This window comes from Nerophis lumbriciformis, linkage group LG12 (assembly GCF_033978685.3).
Source record: "Nerophis lumbriciformis linkage group LG12, RoL_Nlum_v2.1, whole genome shotgun sequence".
Lineage (NCBI taxonomy): Eukaryota > Metazoa > Chordata > Actinopteri > Syngnathiformes > Syngnathidae > Nerophis > Nerophis lumbriciformis.
The window spans coordinates 12,555,594-12,569,374 of NC_084559.2; the positions used below are offsets into that span (position 1 = coordinate 12,555,594).

The 13,781-nt window shown below is 44.4% G+C and overlaps 1 protein-coding gene across 1 annotated transcript in view; it reads left to right on the plus strand.

Annotated features, from left to right (window-relative positions):
• Window positions 1–13,781, plus strand: part of LOC133623012 (palmitoyltransferase ZDHHC8B-like) — a 215,115-nt gene that overhangs the window by 180,092 nt on the left and 21,242 nt on the right. The window contains exons 4-8 of the mRNA XM_061985907.2: window positions 143–300; window positions 6,788–6,960; window positions 7,054–7,156; window positions 10,579–10,670; window positions 11,953–12,085. Coding sequence (XP_061841891.2) covers window positions 143–300; window positions 6,788–6,960; window positions 7,054–7,156; window positions 10,579–10,670; window positions 11,953–12,085 — 659 coding nt within the window. The remainder of the gene's footprint in view (window positions 1–142; window positions 301–6,787; window positions 6,961–7,053; window positions 7,157–10,578; window positions 10,671–11,952; window positions 12,086–13,781) is intronic.

Consider the following 13,781-nt stretch of genomic DNA (forward strand, 5'->3'; position numbering starts at 1 on the left):
AGCCTGCTCGTTGTGCTGAAAAATATGAACGCTTTTTTTAGCGAGCGTTGGTCCCAGCGGGCGTGTGAAATGTTCTGGTAAACGATAAGAGAAACACGCATGAGTAATGAGCTTGTGCCTGACCGCGTTCATGTGTGCACAGCGGACGAGGATGAAGATAAGGACGACGACTTCCGAGCGCCCCTCTACAAGAACGTGGAGGTCAAGGGCATCCAGGTGCGCATGAAGTGGTGCGCCACCTGTCACTTCTACAGGCCGCCCAGGTGCTCGCATTGCAGCGTCTGTGACAACTGTGTGGAGGTGAGTGTGTGACAACTGTGTGCAGGTGAGTGTGTGACAACTGTGTGGAGGTGAGTGTGTGACAACTGTGTGGAGGTGAGTGTGTGACAACTGTGTGGAGGTGAGTGTGTGACAACTGTGTGGAGGTGAGTGTGTGACAACTGTGTGCAGGTGAGTGTGTGACAACTGTGTGCAGGTGAGTGTGTGACAACTGTGTGGAGGTGAGTGTGTGACAACTGTGTGGAGGTGAGTGTGTGACAACTGTGTGGAGGTGAGTGTGTGACAACTGTGTGGAGGTGAGTGTGTGACAACTGCGTGGAGGTGAGTGTGTGACAACTGTGTGGAGGTGAGTGTGTGACAACTGTGTGGAGGTGAGTGTGTGACAACTGTGTGGAGGTGAGTGTGTGACAACTGTGTGCAGGTGAGTGTGTGACAACTGTGTGGAGGTGAGTGTGTGACAACTGTGTGGAGGTGAGTGTGTGACAACTGTGTGCAGGTGAGTGTGTGACAACTGTGTGCAGGTGAGTGTGTGACAACTGTGTGGAGGTGAGTGTGTGACAACTGTGTGGAGGTGAGTGTCTTGGCAAGATGCATGCGCAGCAAAAAAAAAAGGTTGCTTTAATGGAGTGCAGTACTTGGGTAGAACCACTGGAGGGCGCTGTGCTGTGCGGTCAAGGCATCAATTAGTACAGGGGGTTGTGTATGGTATTTTTATTTATTTTTATCATGTAAAAATACAATTATGTGTTGCTTACGGACTGTGTCCCTGCAGACTATATTGATATATAATGTAGGAACCAGAATATTAATAACAGAAAGAAACAACCCTTTTGTTTGAATGAGTGTTAATGGGGGAGGGAGGTTTTTTGGGTTGGTGCTCTAATTGTAAGTGTATCTTGTGTTTTTTATGTTGATTTAATTGAAAGAATTGAAAAAAAATATATATATATATTTTTTGTGCGGCCCGGGATCAATCGATCCACGGACCGGTACCGGGCCGCGGCCCGGTGGTTGGGGACCACTGCATTAAACAATGTAACAAGGTTTTCCAAAATAAATCAACTCAAGTTATGGAAAAAAAATGCCAACATGGCATTATTATTGAAGTCACAAATTGCATTATTTTTTTTAACATGCCTCAAAAGAGCAGCTTGGAATTTTTACACATATATATATATATATATATATATATATATATATATATATATATATGTATATATATATATATATATATATATATATATATATATATATATATATGTCTTAATAAGGTTATCCAAAAAATAGTGCTCGATACCGTAGTAGAGCGCAATATATGTATGTGTGGGGGGAAAAAATCACAAGACTACTTCATCTCTACAGGCCTGTTTCATGAGGGGTTCCCTCAAATCTCCTGATGATTGAGGGAACCCCTCATGAAACAGGCCTGTAGAGATGAAGTAGTCTTGTGATTTTTTTTCCCACACATACATACATATATATATATATATATATATATATTTATATATATATATATATATATATATATATACCTACACTACTATATATGTATATATATATATCCTACACTATATATATGTATGTAAAAAAAAAAAAATATATATATATATATATTAGAGATGCGCGGATAGGCAATTATTTCATCCGCAACCGCATCACAAAAGTCGTCAACCATCCGCCATCCACCCGAACTAACATTTAATCAAAACCGCACCCGCCCGTTGTTATATATCTAATATAGACAATGCAAGGCATTAGTGAGGTTATAAAGCTTTTGCCTGTTAAAGAAAGGAGACTGATCCAATGCAGCAGAGACATTCAATGCGTGCCACGCTGTCACGGCCCAGACACACACCAGTGCGCAATCATCTGGGAGCCGCGCTGAGCGCACCTCCAAACGCGCTCGCGCCACTCAAACTGCTGCAGGCAGCTGCGTTCTATCTTGTTTTAACATCCTGTGGCACTCTTCTGGGTTCACGGTGGACGAAACTGCTCATGCTCAGGGTGTTTGTGGAGGTTCGGGGGTTTTGCACAAATGTGATGCACCATGTTAGATGTCCCGGTTTTGTGACTGTCGTAGACGTAAACAGCGTCGCAGCTCTTGCAAATCACGTAGCCAGCATTACTATCATCCTGATTTACAACCTCATAAAAACGAGTCCACGCTGAACTTTTCTGGCCTTTTTTTCCCCTGGTCTTTAGTATTCCCTTTTTTAGTTTGTCGCGTACCACGTTTGCTGCCGGCGTTGCCATCTCTTTTTTTTTTTCTTCTTCTGTTGTGGCATATGCTGCAGGTGCCTGCTCGTTTTTCGTATGTGGGTAACAACATTTAACTATGTATATTAGAGATGCGCGGTTTGCGGGCACAACCGCGGAGTCCGCGGATTATCCGCGGATCGGGCGGATGAAATTAAAAAAAATTAGATTTTATCCGCGGGTCGGGTCGGGCGGTTGAAATAAAAAAAAATTAGATTTTAAATAGATTCAGGCGGGTGACAGTTAAACCAATTGGGAAATATATATACATAGTTAAATGTTGTTACCCACATACGAAAAACGAGCAGGCACCTGCAGCATATGCCACAACAGAAGAAAAAAAAAAGAAGAGATGGACACTTTTACGGAGCGGAGAAGGGACGCCTCGCCGGGGTCCGGGACCGAGGCCCCTTCCTCCGAGAGGGCCCCACCTTGAGCCGTAGCTGAGGTGATCCGCGAGAAGGGCCCGACGCACGTCCAGGGTCACCACCGCGCCCACCGCACCGACACCCCGCCTCGTCCGCCTTCGCCGCGGCCGGCGTCACGCGCAGCAGGTAAGCAGCTTACCTGCCCGCCACCCCCGTGGCCGGGGGCTCATAACAGGGGTCACTCCGCGCGCTCCGCCCGCGCAGCTTACCTGCCCACCACCCCTGTTGCCGGGGGCGCGTAACAGGGGTCACTCCGCGCGCAGTGCGCTCACGAAAGGGGTGTTGCTCACCCTGGTTGATATAGACAGCAGGACGGTGGCCATGGACGTCGGAACCCGCTAAGGAGTGTGTAACAACCCACCTGCCGAATCAACTAGCCCTGAAAATGGATGGCGCTGGAGCGTCGGGCCCATATACCCGGCCGTCGCCGGCAGCGAGACGCGCTTGGAGGTGCGCTCAGCGCGGCTCCCATATGATTGCGCACTGGTGTGCGTCTGGGCCGTGACAGCGTGGCACGCATTGAATGTCTCTGCGGCATTGGATCAGTCTCCTTTCTTTAACGGGCAAAAGCTTTATAACCTCACTAATGCCTTGCATCGTCTATATTAGATATATAACAACGGGCGGGTGCGGGCGGATGCGGTTCTGATTAAATGTTAGATCGGGTGGATGGCGGATGGTTGACGACTTTCTGATGCGGTTGCGGATGAAATAATTGCCTATCCGCGCATCTCAAATGTATATATATTTCCGAATTGGTTTAACTGCCACCCGCCTGAATCTATTTAAAATCTAATTTTTTTTTATTTCAACCGCCCGACCCGACCCGCGGATAAAATCTAATTTTTTTTTATTTCAACCGCCCGACCCGCGGATAATCCGCGGACTCCGCGGTTGTGTCCGCAAACCGCGCATCTCTATATATATATATATATATATTTTTTATTCTTTTTTTTTTACATACATATATATATAGTGTAGGATATGTATATACATATATAGTAGTGTAGGTATATATATATATATACATATATATATATATAATGTAGGTATATCAATGCAAAGTGTGAATAAAAACCATTTAGAGCCATGCCAGGTGTTGCTGTGATCATTTTGCATAATAGAGATTACATTGCAAAGATTGAATATTTACAAATTATTCTTTGGTCAACCATTTTTTTTCCACTCAATTGTTTAGTTGGATAGCCTGAGAGGAACAATGTTATCATTTAGATAAGCTCATGCAAGGTTTTTATTCCTCCCTGTTCAAAGTCCCAAAGCGTATTAATAAAGTTTGGATTGCATTAGTGACAATATTGTAATAAAATAAATCCATTATGAAGTATGTTGCCTTCAATTGTTGAGATGTGAGCTGACCAACTCAAGCCAAAGACAAGTCTGGCCCACATACGAGTGGACACTGTAGGCATGCATCACTTCATCTGCCTCGCTCTATATCCTCACGTCATGTCACTCCGGAACAATGGAAATACATCACATGACCTTTTTCCATCGACTCCAAAGTCCAATTGAACTTTGAACCCAATGATCTTGCTAATAAGTGATTTTTATCCCCAGCACTTTACTTTCATTTCCCTGCATAACATCCACACTTTGTGTAGAAATACTCCATTTTATACTGTATGTCTTTCTTTTATCGTAGTAATATTTGTATTTTGTAGTATGAATACATAATATTATTTTATATAATATTTATAGTATTGCTGCTTACAAGATTGGATTATACTAACTTTACTAAGTAGGAATCATACAATATAAATCAAATATTTTCATAGCTAGAACATGAAAAACCTGTTTATGACCTTTTTAAATATTTTTTAAACATTATGAGATCCACCTGGACATGAAATAACGACCTTTAGTCACCTTTACACTCTCTTACTGTATTATTAAATATAGTAATGCTGCCTGAGGCTGAGCCAACCAGTGGCCACGATATTGAACGGCACGTTCTGATTGGTTCGGTCTCTTGGCCAATACTACTGTAACATTGACATTTGTAGTTAATTTAGACACGTTTATGCTTGAAAATGCTCAATTTAAGACCAAAAAAATTGAAGAATATGCTTTAAAAAATTCTAAAAATACCAACAAAAAATCTGCAATGTGGGGACGGCGTAATATTTGAAGCGCACTGTGGCGAAGAACGACTGTTTTGTTATGTATATTGCCATAAATACCTTTTCTTAATTATGTATTCTTTTTCTGTCTATTTTGCTTCTGTATATTTGTCAGGTTCAAACACTGATGACATCTATTAATCAGACAAGAAGCAAGGAATCATCAATTTAGCTCATGAGGAGAAGGCATGGAGCTGCACACTTAGTCACAGTCTCGCCCTATGCTCTAAGCTACAGCTCCCGCATCCCTCTATTTATTCAGGAGTTCCCTAGTCAACATCACTGAGGCCGCCTCTAAAAGGAGTGGTCACATATATCATGCAAAGCAGGCCCAGTACGCACAATACGTGACGGAATGTGCTGGGGGCCTTGTGATTTCGCCTTGTATCTGCTTCGTCTGCGTGCTGTCGTCTTATCTTCGTTGAGGTCCTTGAAGTCCTTGGCTGTTAGCGGGCTAAAACAAAGATAACATCTGCGGCTGAGGCCACCCCTCAGACAAGAAGTTTCGTCCTTGCACAGATAGGAAAAATACAGCTTGAGCACAATGGCTAATAACTATAGCAACGGACTTTAAGCATACTAAAGTTCTGTGATAATATCTATACATGATTATTCTAACAATATTTTACTTTTTTCTGTCAATCTAGATTGTATTGGATACTTCTAAACCAGGGGTCTAAATCTTGCTTTATTTGTGGCTTCATAGTTTAGTTTAATTCCTGCCCGTGGGCGGCCAATAGTTAGATATTTTATTGCAATCTGGAAACCCACTGGAAAACAATAACGGTGCAGACACTAAAATAACGACGCAACAAACACACATTGGGAAATACAAAGAGCAACTTCCTGTAAGCAAGCGGAAGTGTCTCTGACCCACTCTTGGGGAACCCAACGGTGTCAAAATATACAATTTTTACATTCAATTTTACATATATGACTTCATGCCTAGCATAGCTCAGGGTCACTATAGCTGCTGATAGAAGCAGTTGACAAATTTAGTCACACGGTTAAAACATTTTGTATTTGATGTGGCCCAGCCTCACTCCGACTCTATTGCCAGCGACCAGCAGGGTAAATTGAGTTTGATACCTGTTAAAGTTATCACACAACTCTTATGCTTATAGGCCGTTGCTATGGTTATTATCAATTGTGCTGAAGTTGTACTTTACTATCTGTGCAAAGACACAACTTGTGGTCTTGCTTTGCAAAGTTTTCTTTTGTCAGCAGTTTGGTTCCAGACCCTGCCTGCCGACAGCCAAGGACGGACATGAGCACCTCGGCGCAGACAGGACAGAGACAGGGCGAAATCGCGAGTGTCAGCACATTTCCATTCTGAATAATCATGTATTGTGTCTACTGGGGGCTGCTTGCAGCCTCAGTGATGTTAACTAGGGACCTCCCAAATAAATAGAGGAGCACGTGGGACTGTACCTTAGAGCGTAGGGGGAAACTGTAACTGAGTGTTGAGCCCTATACGTCTCTCCTCATGAGTTAAATTCAACTCTGTCTCTGCGTGGTTCCTTCTTCTTGTCTTGTGTAATAGATAGTTCGGTGTTTCAACCTGACAAGACCCTTGTTCTAAACCAAGTTTCAGACTCCCCAGATATTATTCTTAAACGTAGTCACTGATTGTAAATTATTTGATGTAAATAACAAAGTAGTAAAGCAGTTCATTGTCCACAGGACTTTGATCATCACTGTCCTTGGGTGAACAACTGCATCGGACGAAGAAACTATCGCTACTTCTTCCTCTTCCTGTTGTCTTTGAGCATCCACATGATGGGAGTCTTCACCTTCGGCCTTATCTTCGTCCTGCACCACAGGGAGAGGCTGGCCGTTCTGCACACGACCGTCACGTATCCTCTTTTAGCCACGGCTTTTGCTTTCTCGTTTCATGATTTGTCTTTTTGTGAGCTGATGTTCTTGTTCTTAACCGTTCAATGCCCCAGACTGGTGGTGATGTGCATCTCTGGGCTTTTCTTCATTCCCGTCATGGGGCTCACAGGTTTCCACATGGTGCTTGTGGCTCGAGGTCGAACCACCAATGAGCAAGTGAGTAGTAACAGTAGATGAGTAACAAATACATTTACGAGGAAGAGTTACAAGTACCATTAATTAGCCTGTCAGCATTGTCTGGACTTGTATGAACTGTGCGTCCGAGAAGTATTTAACAGCTCTTCACTTTTTCCACATTAGGTTTTGTTGAATTATTTTGGTTCTAAAGGTTGAACAGACAATAGCCCTTAATGCCATCCATCTTCTTCCGCTTATCCGAGGTCGGCTCGCAAGGCAGCAGCCTTTGAGCTCCTTCCAAATGACAGAGCTTCTCACCCTATCTCTAAGGTCATAACCCAAAGCTCATGACCATAGGTGAGGATGGGAACCGATCCGCCTGTTGATCTCACGATTTACTCTTCCCTCACTCGTGAACAAGACTCAGAGGTACTTGAACTCCTCCACTTGGGGCAAGATCTCTCCCCCAACCCGGAGTTGGCACTCTTTTTAGGCGAGAACCATTGACTCTGACTTGGAGGTGCTGATTCTCATCCCAGTCGCTTCACACTAGGCTGCGAACTGATCCAGTGAGAGCTGAAGATCCTAGCCAGATAAAGCCATCAAGACCACATAATCTGCAAAATACAGAGACCTACTCCTGCAGCCACCAAACCGGATTCCCTCAACGCCCTGACTGCGCCAAGAAACTGTCCATAAAAGTTATGAACACAATTGATGACAAAGGGCAGCCCTGGCAGAATCCAACCCTTGCTGAAAACGGGTCCGACTTTCTGCCGGCAATGCGGACCAAGCTCTGACGCCAATCATACAGGCAGAGGACCGTCGCATTCAGACATTCCGATACCCCACACTCTCTGAGCACTCCTCACATGACTTCCCGAGGGACACGGTCAAATGCTTTCTCCAAAGCCACAAAGCACATGTAGACTGGTTGGGCAAACTCCCATGCACCCTCAAGTACCCTGCCGAGAGTATAGAGCTGGTCCACAGTTCCACGACCAGGACGAAAACCACACTGTTCCTCCTAAATCCGGGGTTCGACTATCCGGCGTATTCTTCTCTCCAGTACACTTGAATAGACCTTACCGGGAAGACTGAGGAGTGTGATCCCACGATAGTTGAAACACACCCTCTGGTTCCCCTCTTTAAAGAGTGGAACCACCACCCCAGTCTACCAATCCAGATGTACAGCCCCCCCCCGATGTCCACGCAATGTTGCAGAGTCTTGTCAACCAAGACCGCCCCACAGCATCCAGAGCCTTGTGGAACTCTGGGCGAATCTCCTGTACCCCCGGGGCCTTGCCACCGAGGATCTTTTTAATTACCTTGGCAACCTCATTCCCAGAAACAGGAGAGCCCACCACAGATTCCCCAGGCACTGTTTCCTTACAGGAAGACATGTTTCCTCACAGGAAGACCGATCCAAAACATCCTGAGTTGAGGTCAGCAGCCATTCTTCCCAATCACGCCTCTCCAGGTTTCACTGTTGTTGCAAATGTGAGCGTTGAAGTCACCCGGCAGAACAAGAGAATCACCTGAGGGAGCACTCAGTACTCCCTCGTGGGAATCCAAAAGGGACAGCTACTCTGAGCTGCTGTTTGGTGCGTAAGCACAAACAACAGTCAGGACCCATCCCCACCACCAGAAGTCAGAGAGAATCTACCCTCTCGTCAACTGGGTTAAACTCTAACATCTAGGCTTTGAGCCGGGGGGTTGCAACAAGAATTGCCATCGCCTCTCACTGTGTGCAACGCCAGAATGGAAGAGAGTCCAGCCCCTCTCGAGGGGACTGGTTCTAGACCTCTTGCTGTGCGTCGAAGTGAGTCCGACTACATCGAGCCAGAACTTCTCCACCTCGCACACCGGCTCAGGTTCCTTCCCCCTCAGCGAAGTCACCTTTCACGTTCCAAGAGTTAGCTTATGTAGCCATCGCCTCTCACTGTGTGCAACGCCAAAATGGAAGAGAGACCAGCCCCTCTCGAGAGGACTGGTTCCAGACCTCTTGCTGTGCGTCGAAGTGAGTCCGACTACATCTAGCCGGAACTTCTCCACCTCGCGCACCAGCTCAGGTTCCTTCCCCCCCAGCGAAATGACCTTTCACGTTCCAAGAGCTAGCTTATGTAGCCAAGGATCGGACCGCCTTCGGATACCGCCCAGATCACACTGCATCCGACCTCTATGCATTCTCCCATGAGTGGTGAGCCCAGTGGAGGGGGGGACCCACGTTGCCTCTCCGGGCTGGAGTTCCGAAGGCCTGGCTCAAGAGGGGGTCCCGGTGACCTGTGTTCGGGCGAAGGGAATCTCTTTGGCCGGTCCGTCACCTACGACCTGTTTGTTTTGGGAGACCCTACCAGGGAGCATAGAAGCCCCATGGACAACATAGCTCCTCGGATCATCGGGACACGCAAACTCCTCTACCACGATAAGGTGGCGGCTCAGAAAGGAGTAGCCCATAAAAACAACAACAAACTTTTCACATAACCCATAATGACAATGTGAAAAGTTCGTTATTGTTTTTTGCTAATTTATTAGAAATAAAAAACAAAACAATGACATAAGTGGCTGGCTAGCTTCTGTAGACAACAGGGACTAACGTTTATTGATAATTGGCCCTCTTTCTGGGGCAAACCAGGCTTGCTGATGAGAGACGGCCTTCACCCTAACCAGGAAGGCGCCATCATCCTGTATAAAAACATAGACTACTGTTTAAGTCACATTTGACTAACTACACTAGAGCAAGCCCGGTCACAGGCAATTACAGAGCCTGCTAGTCCGGGTGAGGAGTCAGTTAAGCTAGAACTGGGAACATCTCTGCGCTGCTGACCCGTCTCCGCTCGGGATGGTGTCCTGCTGGCCCCACTATGGACTGGACTCTCACTATTATGTTGGATCCACTATGGACTGGACTCTCACAATATTATGTCAGACCCACTCGACATCCATTGCTTTCGGTCTCCCCTAGAGGGGGGGAGGATTACCCACATATGCGGTCCTCTCCAAGGTTTCTCATAGTCATTCACATCGACGTCTCACTGGGGTGAGTTTTTCCTTGCCCTTATGTGGGCTTTGTACCGAGGATGTCGTTGTGGCTTGTGCAGCCCTTTGAGACACTTGTGATTTAGGGCTATATAAATAAACATTGATTGATTGATTGAAGTATTCACAGCATTTGCTCAATACTTTGTTGGTGCACTTCTGCCAGCATACTTATTTATGTACATGTGATTTTTTTTATTTTTAATACATTTGCAAAATTTAAAAAAAACTTTTTTACATTGTAATTATAGGGTATTTTCTTTAGAATTTTGAGGACAAACATACTTTTTTTAAATTTTGGAATAAGGCCGTAACATGACAAAATGTGGAAAAGGTGAATACTTTCCAGATGCACTGTAAGTAATGTACGGGGGTGTGTGGGCTTTCTATTGCGACTATAAACAAGGCCTTTTGTCCCTCAGGTTACGGGCAAGTTTCGTGGAGGAGTAAATCCTTTCACGAAAGGTTGCTGTGGCAACGTGGAGTTTGTCTTATGTAGTCCTCTGGCGCCGAGGTAAGATGCTGCTTTAAACGACACGTTCACACTGTTTACCACATTGTGTCACTACATGAGCCTGTTAAAAGAGTAAAAAGAAGCAAATGAGGTTTGGAAGCACAACTACCATATTTTCTGGACCATAGGGCGCACCGGATTATAAGGCGCACTGTCGATGAATGGTCTGTTCAGCTCTATTTTCATACTTCCTTGTGGTCTACATAACATGTAATGGTAGTTCTTTGGTCAAAATGTTGCATAGATGATGTTTTGAACATCATCTTCAAGTCGCTTTCTGACAGTCTCTTCAGGATGCACTGTTTTGTGGGCGGTCTTATTTACGTGGCTCACCTTCGAAAGCGTCTTCTCCCCGTCATCTTTGTTGTAGCGGTGTAGCGTGCAAGGACGGGAGTGGAAGAAGTGTCAAAAGATGGCGTTAACTGTTCTAATGACATTCAGACTTTACTTCAATCAATAATGGAGCAGCAACAACACCGGAAATGTGTCCCGTGAAAAACCGCCCGACCGGAACTCTCGAATAACTAAAGTTCCTTGGGTGAATAATGTAAACTCACTACACCGGTATGTTTTAGCGCTTTCATGGCGAGTTTACTGACAGATATAAGTAAGAACTTTACACTACTTTATATTAGAAATGGCAACAGTGGAGGATGAATGTCACATAACAAGAAGATAGAGAAAAAGACTACGGACTACAAAGGCGGGCGTGCGCAAATTTTCAAGACTTATGCAGATCCCAAATACGGATCAGCAGGTACCAGCATACTTGCCAACCCTCCCGGGAGACTCCCCGAATTTCAGTGCCCCTCCCGAAAATATCCCGGGGCAACCAATCTCCCGAATTTCTCCCGATTTCCACCCGGACAACAATATTGGGGGCGTGCCTTAAAGGCACTGCCTTTAGCGTCCTCTACAACCTGTCGTCACGTCCGCCTTTCCTCCATACAAACAGCGTGCCGGCCCAGTCACATAATATATGCGGCTTTTACACACACACACAAGAGAATGCAAGCCATACTTGGTCCACAGCCATACAGGTCACGCTGAGGGTGTGGCCGTATAAACAACTTTAACACTGTTACAAATATGCGCCACACTGTGAACCCACACCAAACAAGAATGACAAACACATTCCGGGAGAACATCCGCACCGTAACACAACATAAACACAACAGAACAAATACCCAGAATCCCTTGCAGCACTAACTCTTCCGGGACGCTACAATGTACGCCTCCGCTACCACCAGAAATCACACAGTTTGAGCATATCCCCATGCAGGTACACGTTGGACCCCCGGAAGAAGCCCCACATTAAAATCCAACCCCCGTTCATCAGACCAGAACTCTCAGACAGGAAAATCATCATCAAGATCAACGACAACGGCATCCACAGCACCATCATCAACTCCAAGGTGAGCGGGTTTCACTCCACAGCTTTTTATTTATTTATTTATTTATTGACTCATTGCAGCGTCTGCCTGCTTACTACATTCTCACTGCACACAAGCTGATGCACTAATTACAACCTTGATAAGACAAGATTTTATCCAACAATATCAAAGATGAACAACTTACAGTATACTTTTCATTTGATGGAGTCTGCAGTGTTAATTGTAAGAATACAAATACTAAAAATACATTTAAATGTGCATTATTAGGGCCCGCATGGCCCATTGCATAAGGACTCCCAAAGGGAGTCCTTATGCAATGGGACATAAGGACCTATTGAATTTGTAAGGTTTTATTCTTTATTATTATTATTATTATTCCGCAACTTTGCGCTGTAATTTGACCCCCTTAACATACTTCAAAACTCACCAAATTTTACACACACATCAGTAATATACGGCAAAACGTTTATCAAAAAACCAAACCTCAAAACTCAAAATTGCGCTCTAGCGCCCCCTACGGAAAAAAAAAACTAGACTGCCTGTAACTCCCACTAGGAAGGTCGGAGAGACATGAAACAAAAAACCTTTATGTAGGTGTGACTTAGACCTAGATTTCATAATAGTATGATCTCAGGCAAAAATCAACAGGAAGTTGGCAATTCCCCCTTCAAGACAAAAAAGTACTAAAAACAGTAACTTTTGCCTCTTTGAGCTGTATTTTGACCCCCTTAACATGCTTCAAAACTCACCAAACAGAACGCACACATGAGGACTGGCAAACATTGCGATCTAAAAAAAAACCTAACCCCAAATCTCAAAATTGCGCTCTACTGCAATTTTTTAATAAAACGCAAAAAAAACTGCTCCTCGGAAGAAAAAAAAATGACAAAACTGCCTGTAACTCCCACTGGGAAGGTCGGAGAGACATGAAACAAAAACCTCTATGTAGGTCTCACTTAGACCTACATTTCATAAACTGACAACCCCCAGCAAAAATCAACAGGAAGTTTGCTATTCCCCCTTCAAAACAAATTTTTTGTAAAAACCGGTCACCTTCCTTCAAAAACTATCTCCTCTGAGTGCGTTTGTCGTTTCGCCTTCAAACTAACACAGGAGAGAGATTGAACCCTTGTGATTACAACGACAGAAGCGCTTTTTTTCTAACTGCTCCGGTTTTGATTTTATGACCCTTCAAAGACCCGCTGCGCTGATGCTGCTGCGCTGCTGTTTTTTTAAGATGGCTGCTTAAAAGCAGGAAGCACCAACGTGCCCACACAATGCAGACAAGGTAGGTACACGAGACAAAAGTCTTGGGACACTTCAGACTAAAAGTAGACAAAAGTATTGGGACACTTGGGACTAAAACTGGACAAAAGTATTGGGACATTTAGGACTAGCACCTGCCAAATATGCGGGCCCGACCAATGCTGCTTGCAGCTTTAATTATAATTGTAATTCAACAAAAGAAAGTGAGGGTAAATAAAAAATATATAAAACATTTTTCAAAATATTTAAAAACAATTAAAAAAAAAAAAAAAATGTTATATATAAACATTTTAATATATAAAAATATATAAAAAATGTAAATGTGGAGCTGCGAATTTTCTGCTAGGCCAGGGGTCGGCAACCCAAAACGTTGAAAGAGCCATATTGGACCAAAAATACAAAAAACAAATCTGTCTGGAGCCGCAAAAAATGAAAAGTCGTATATAAGTGT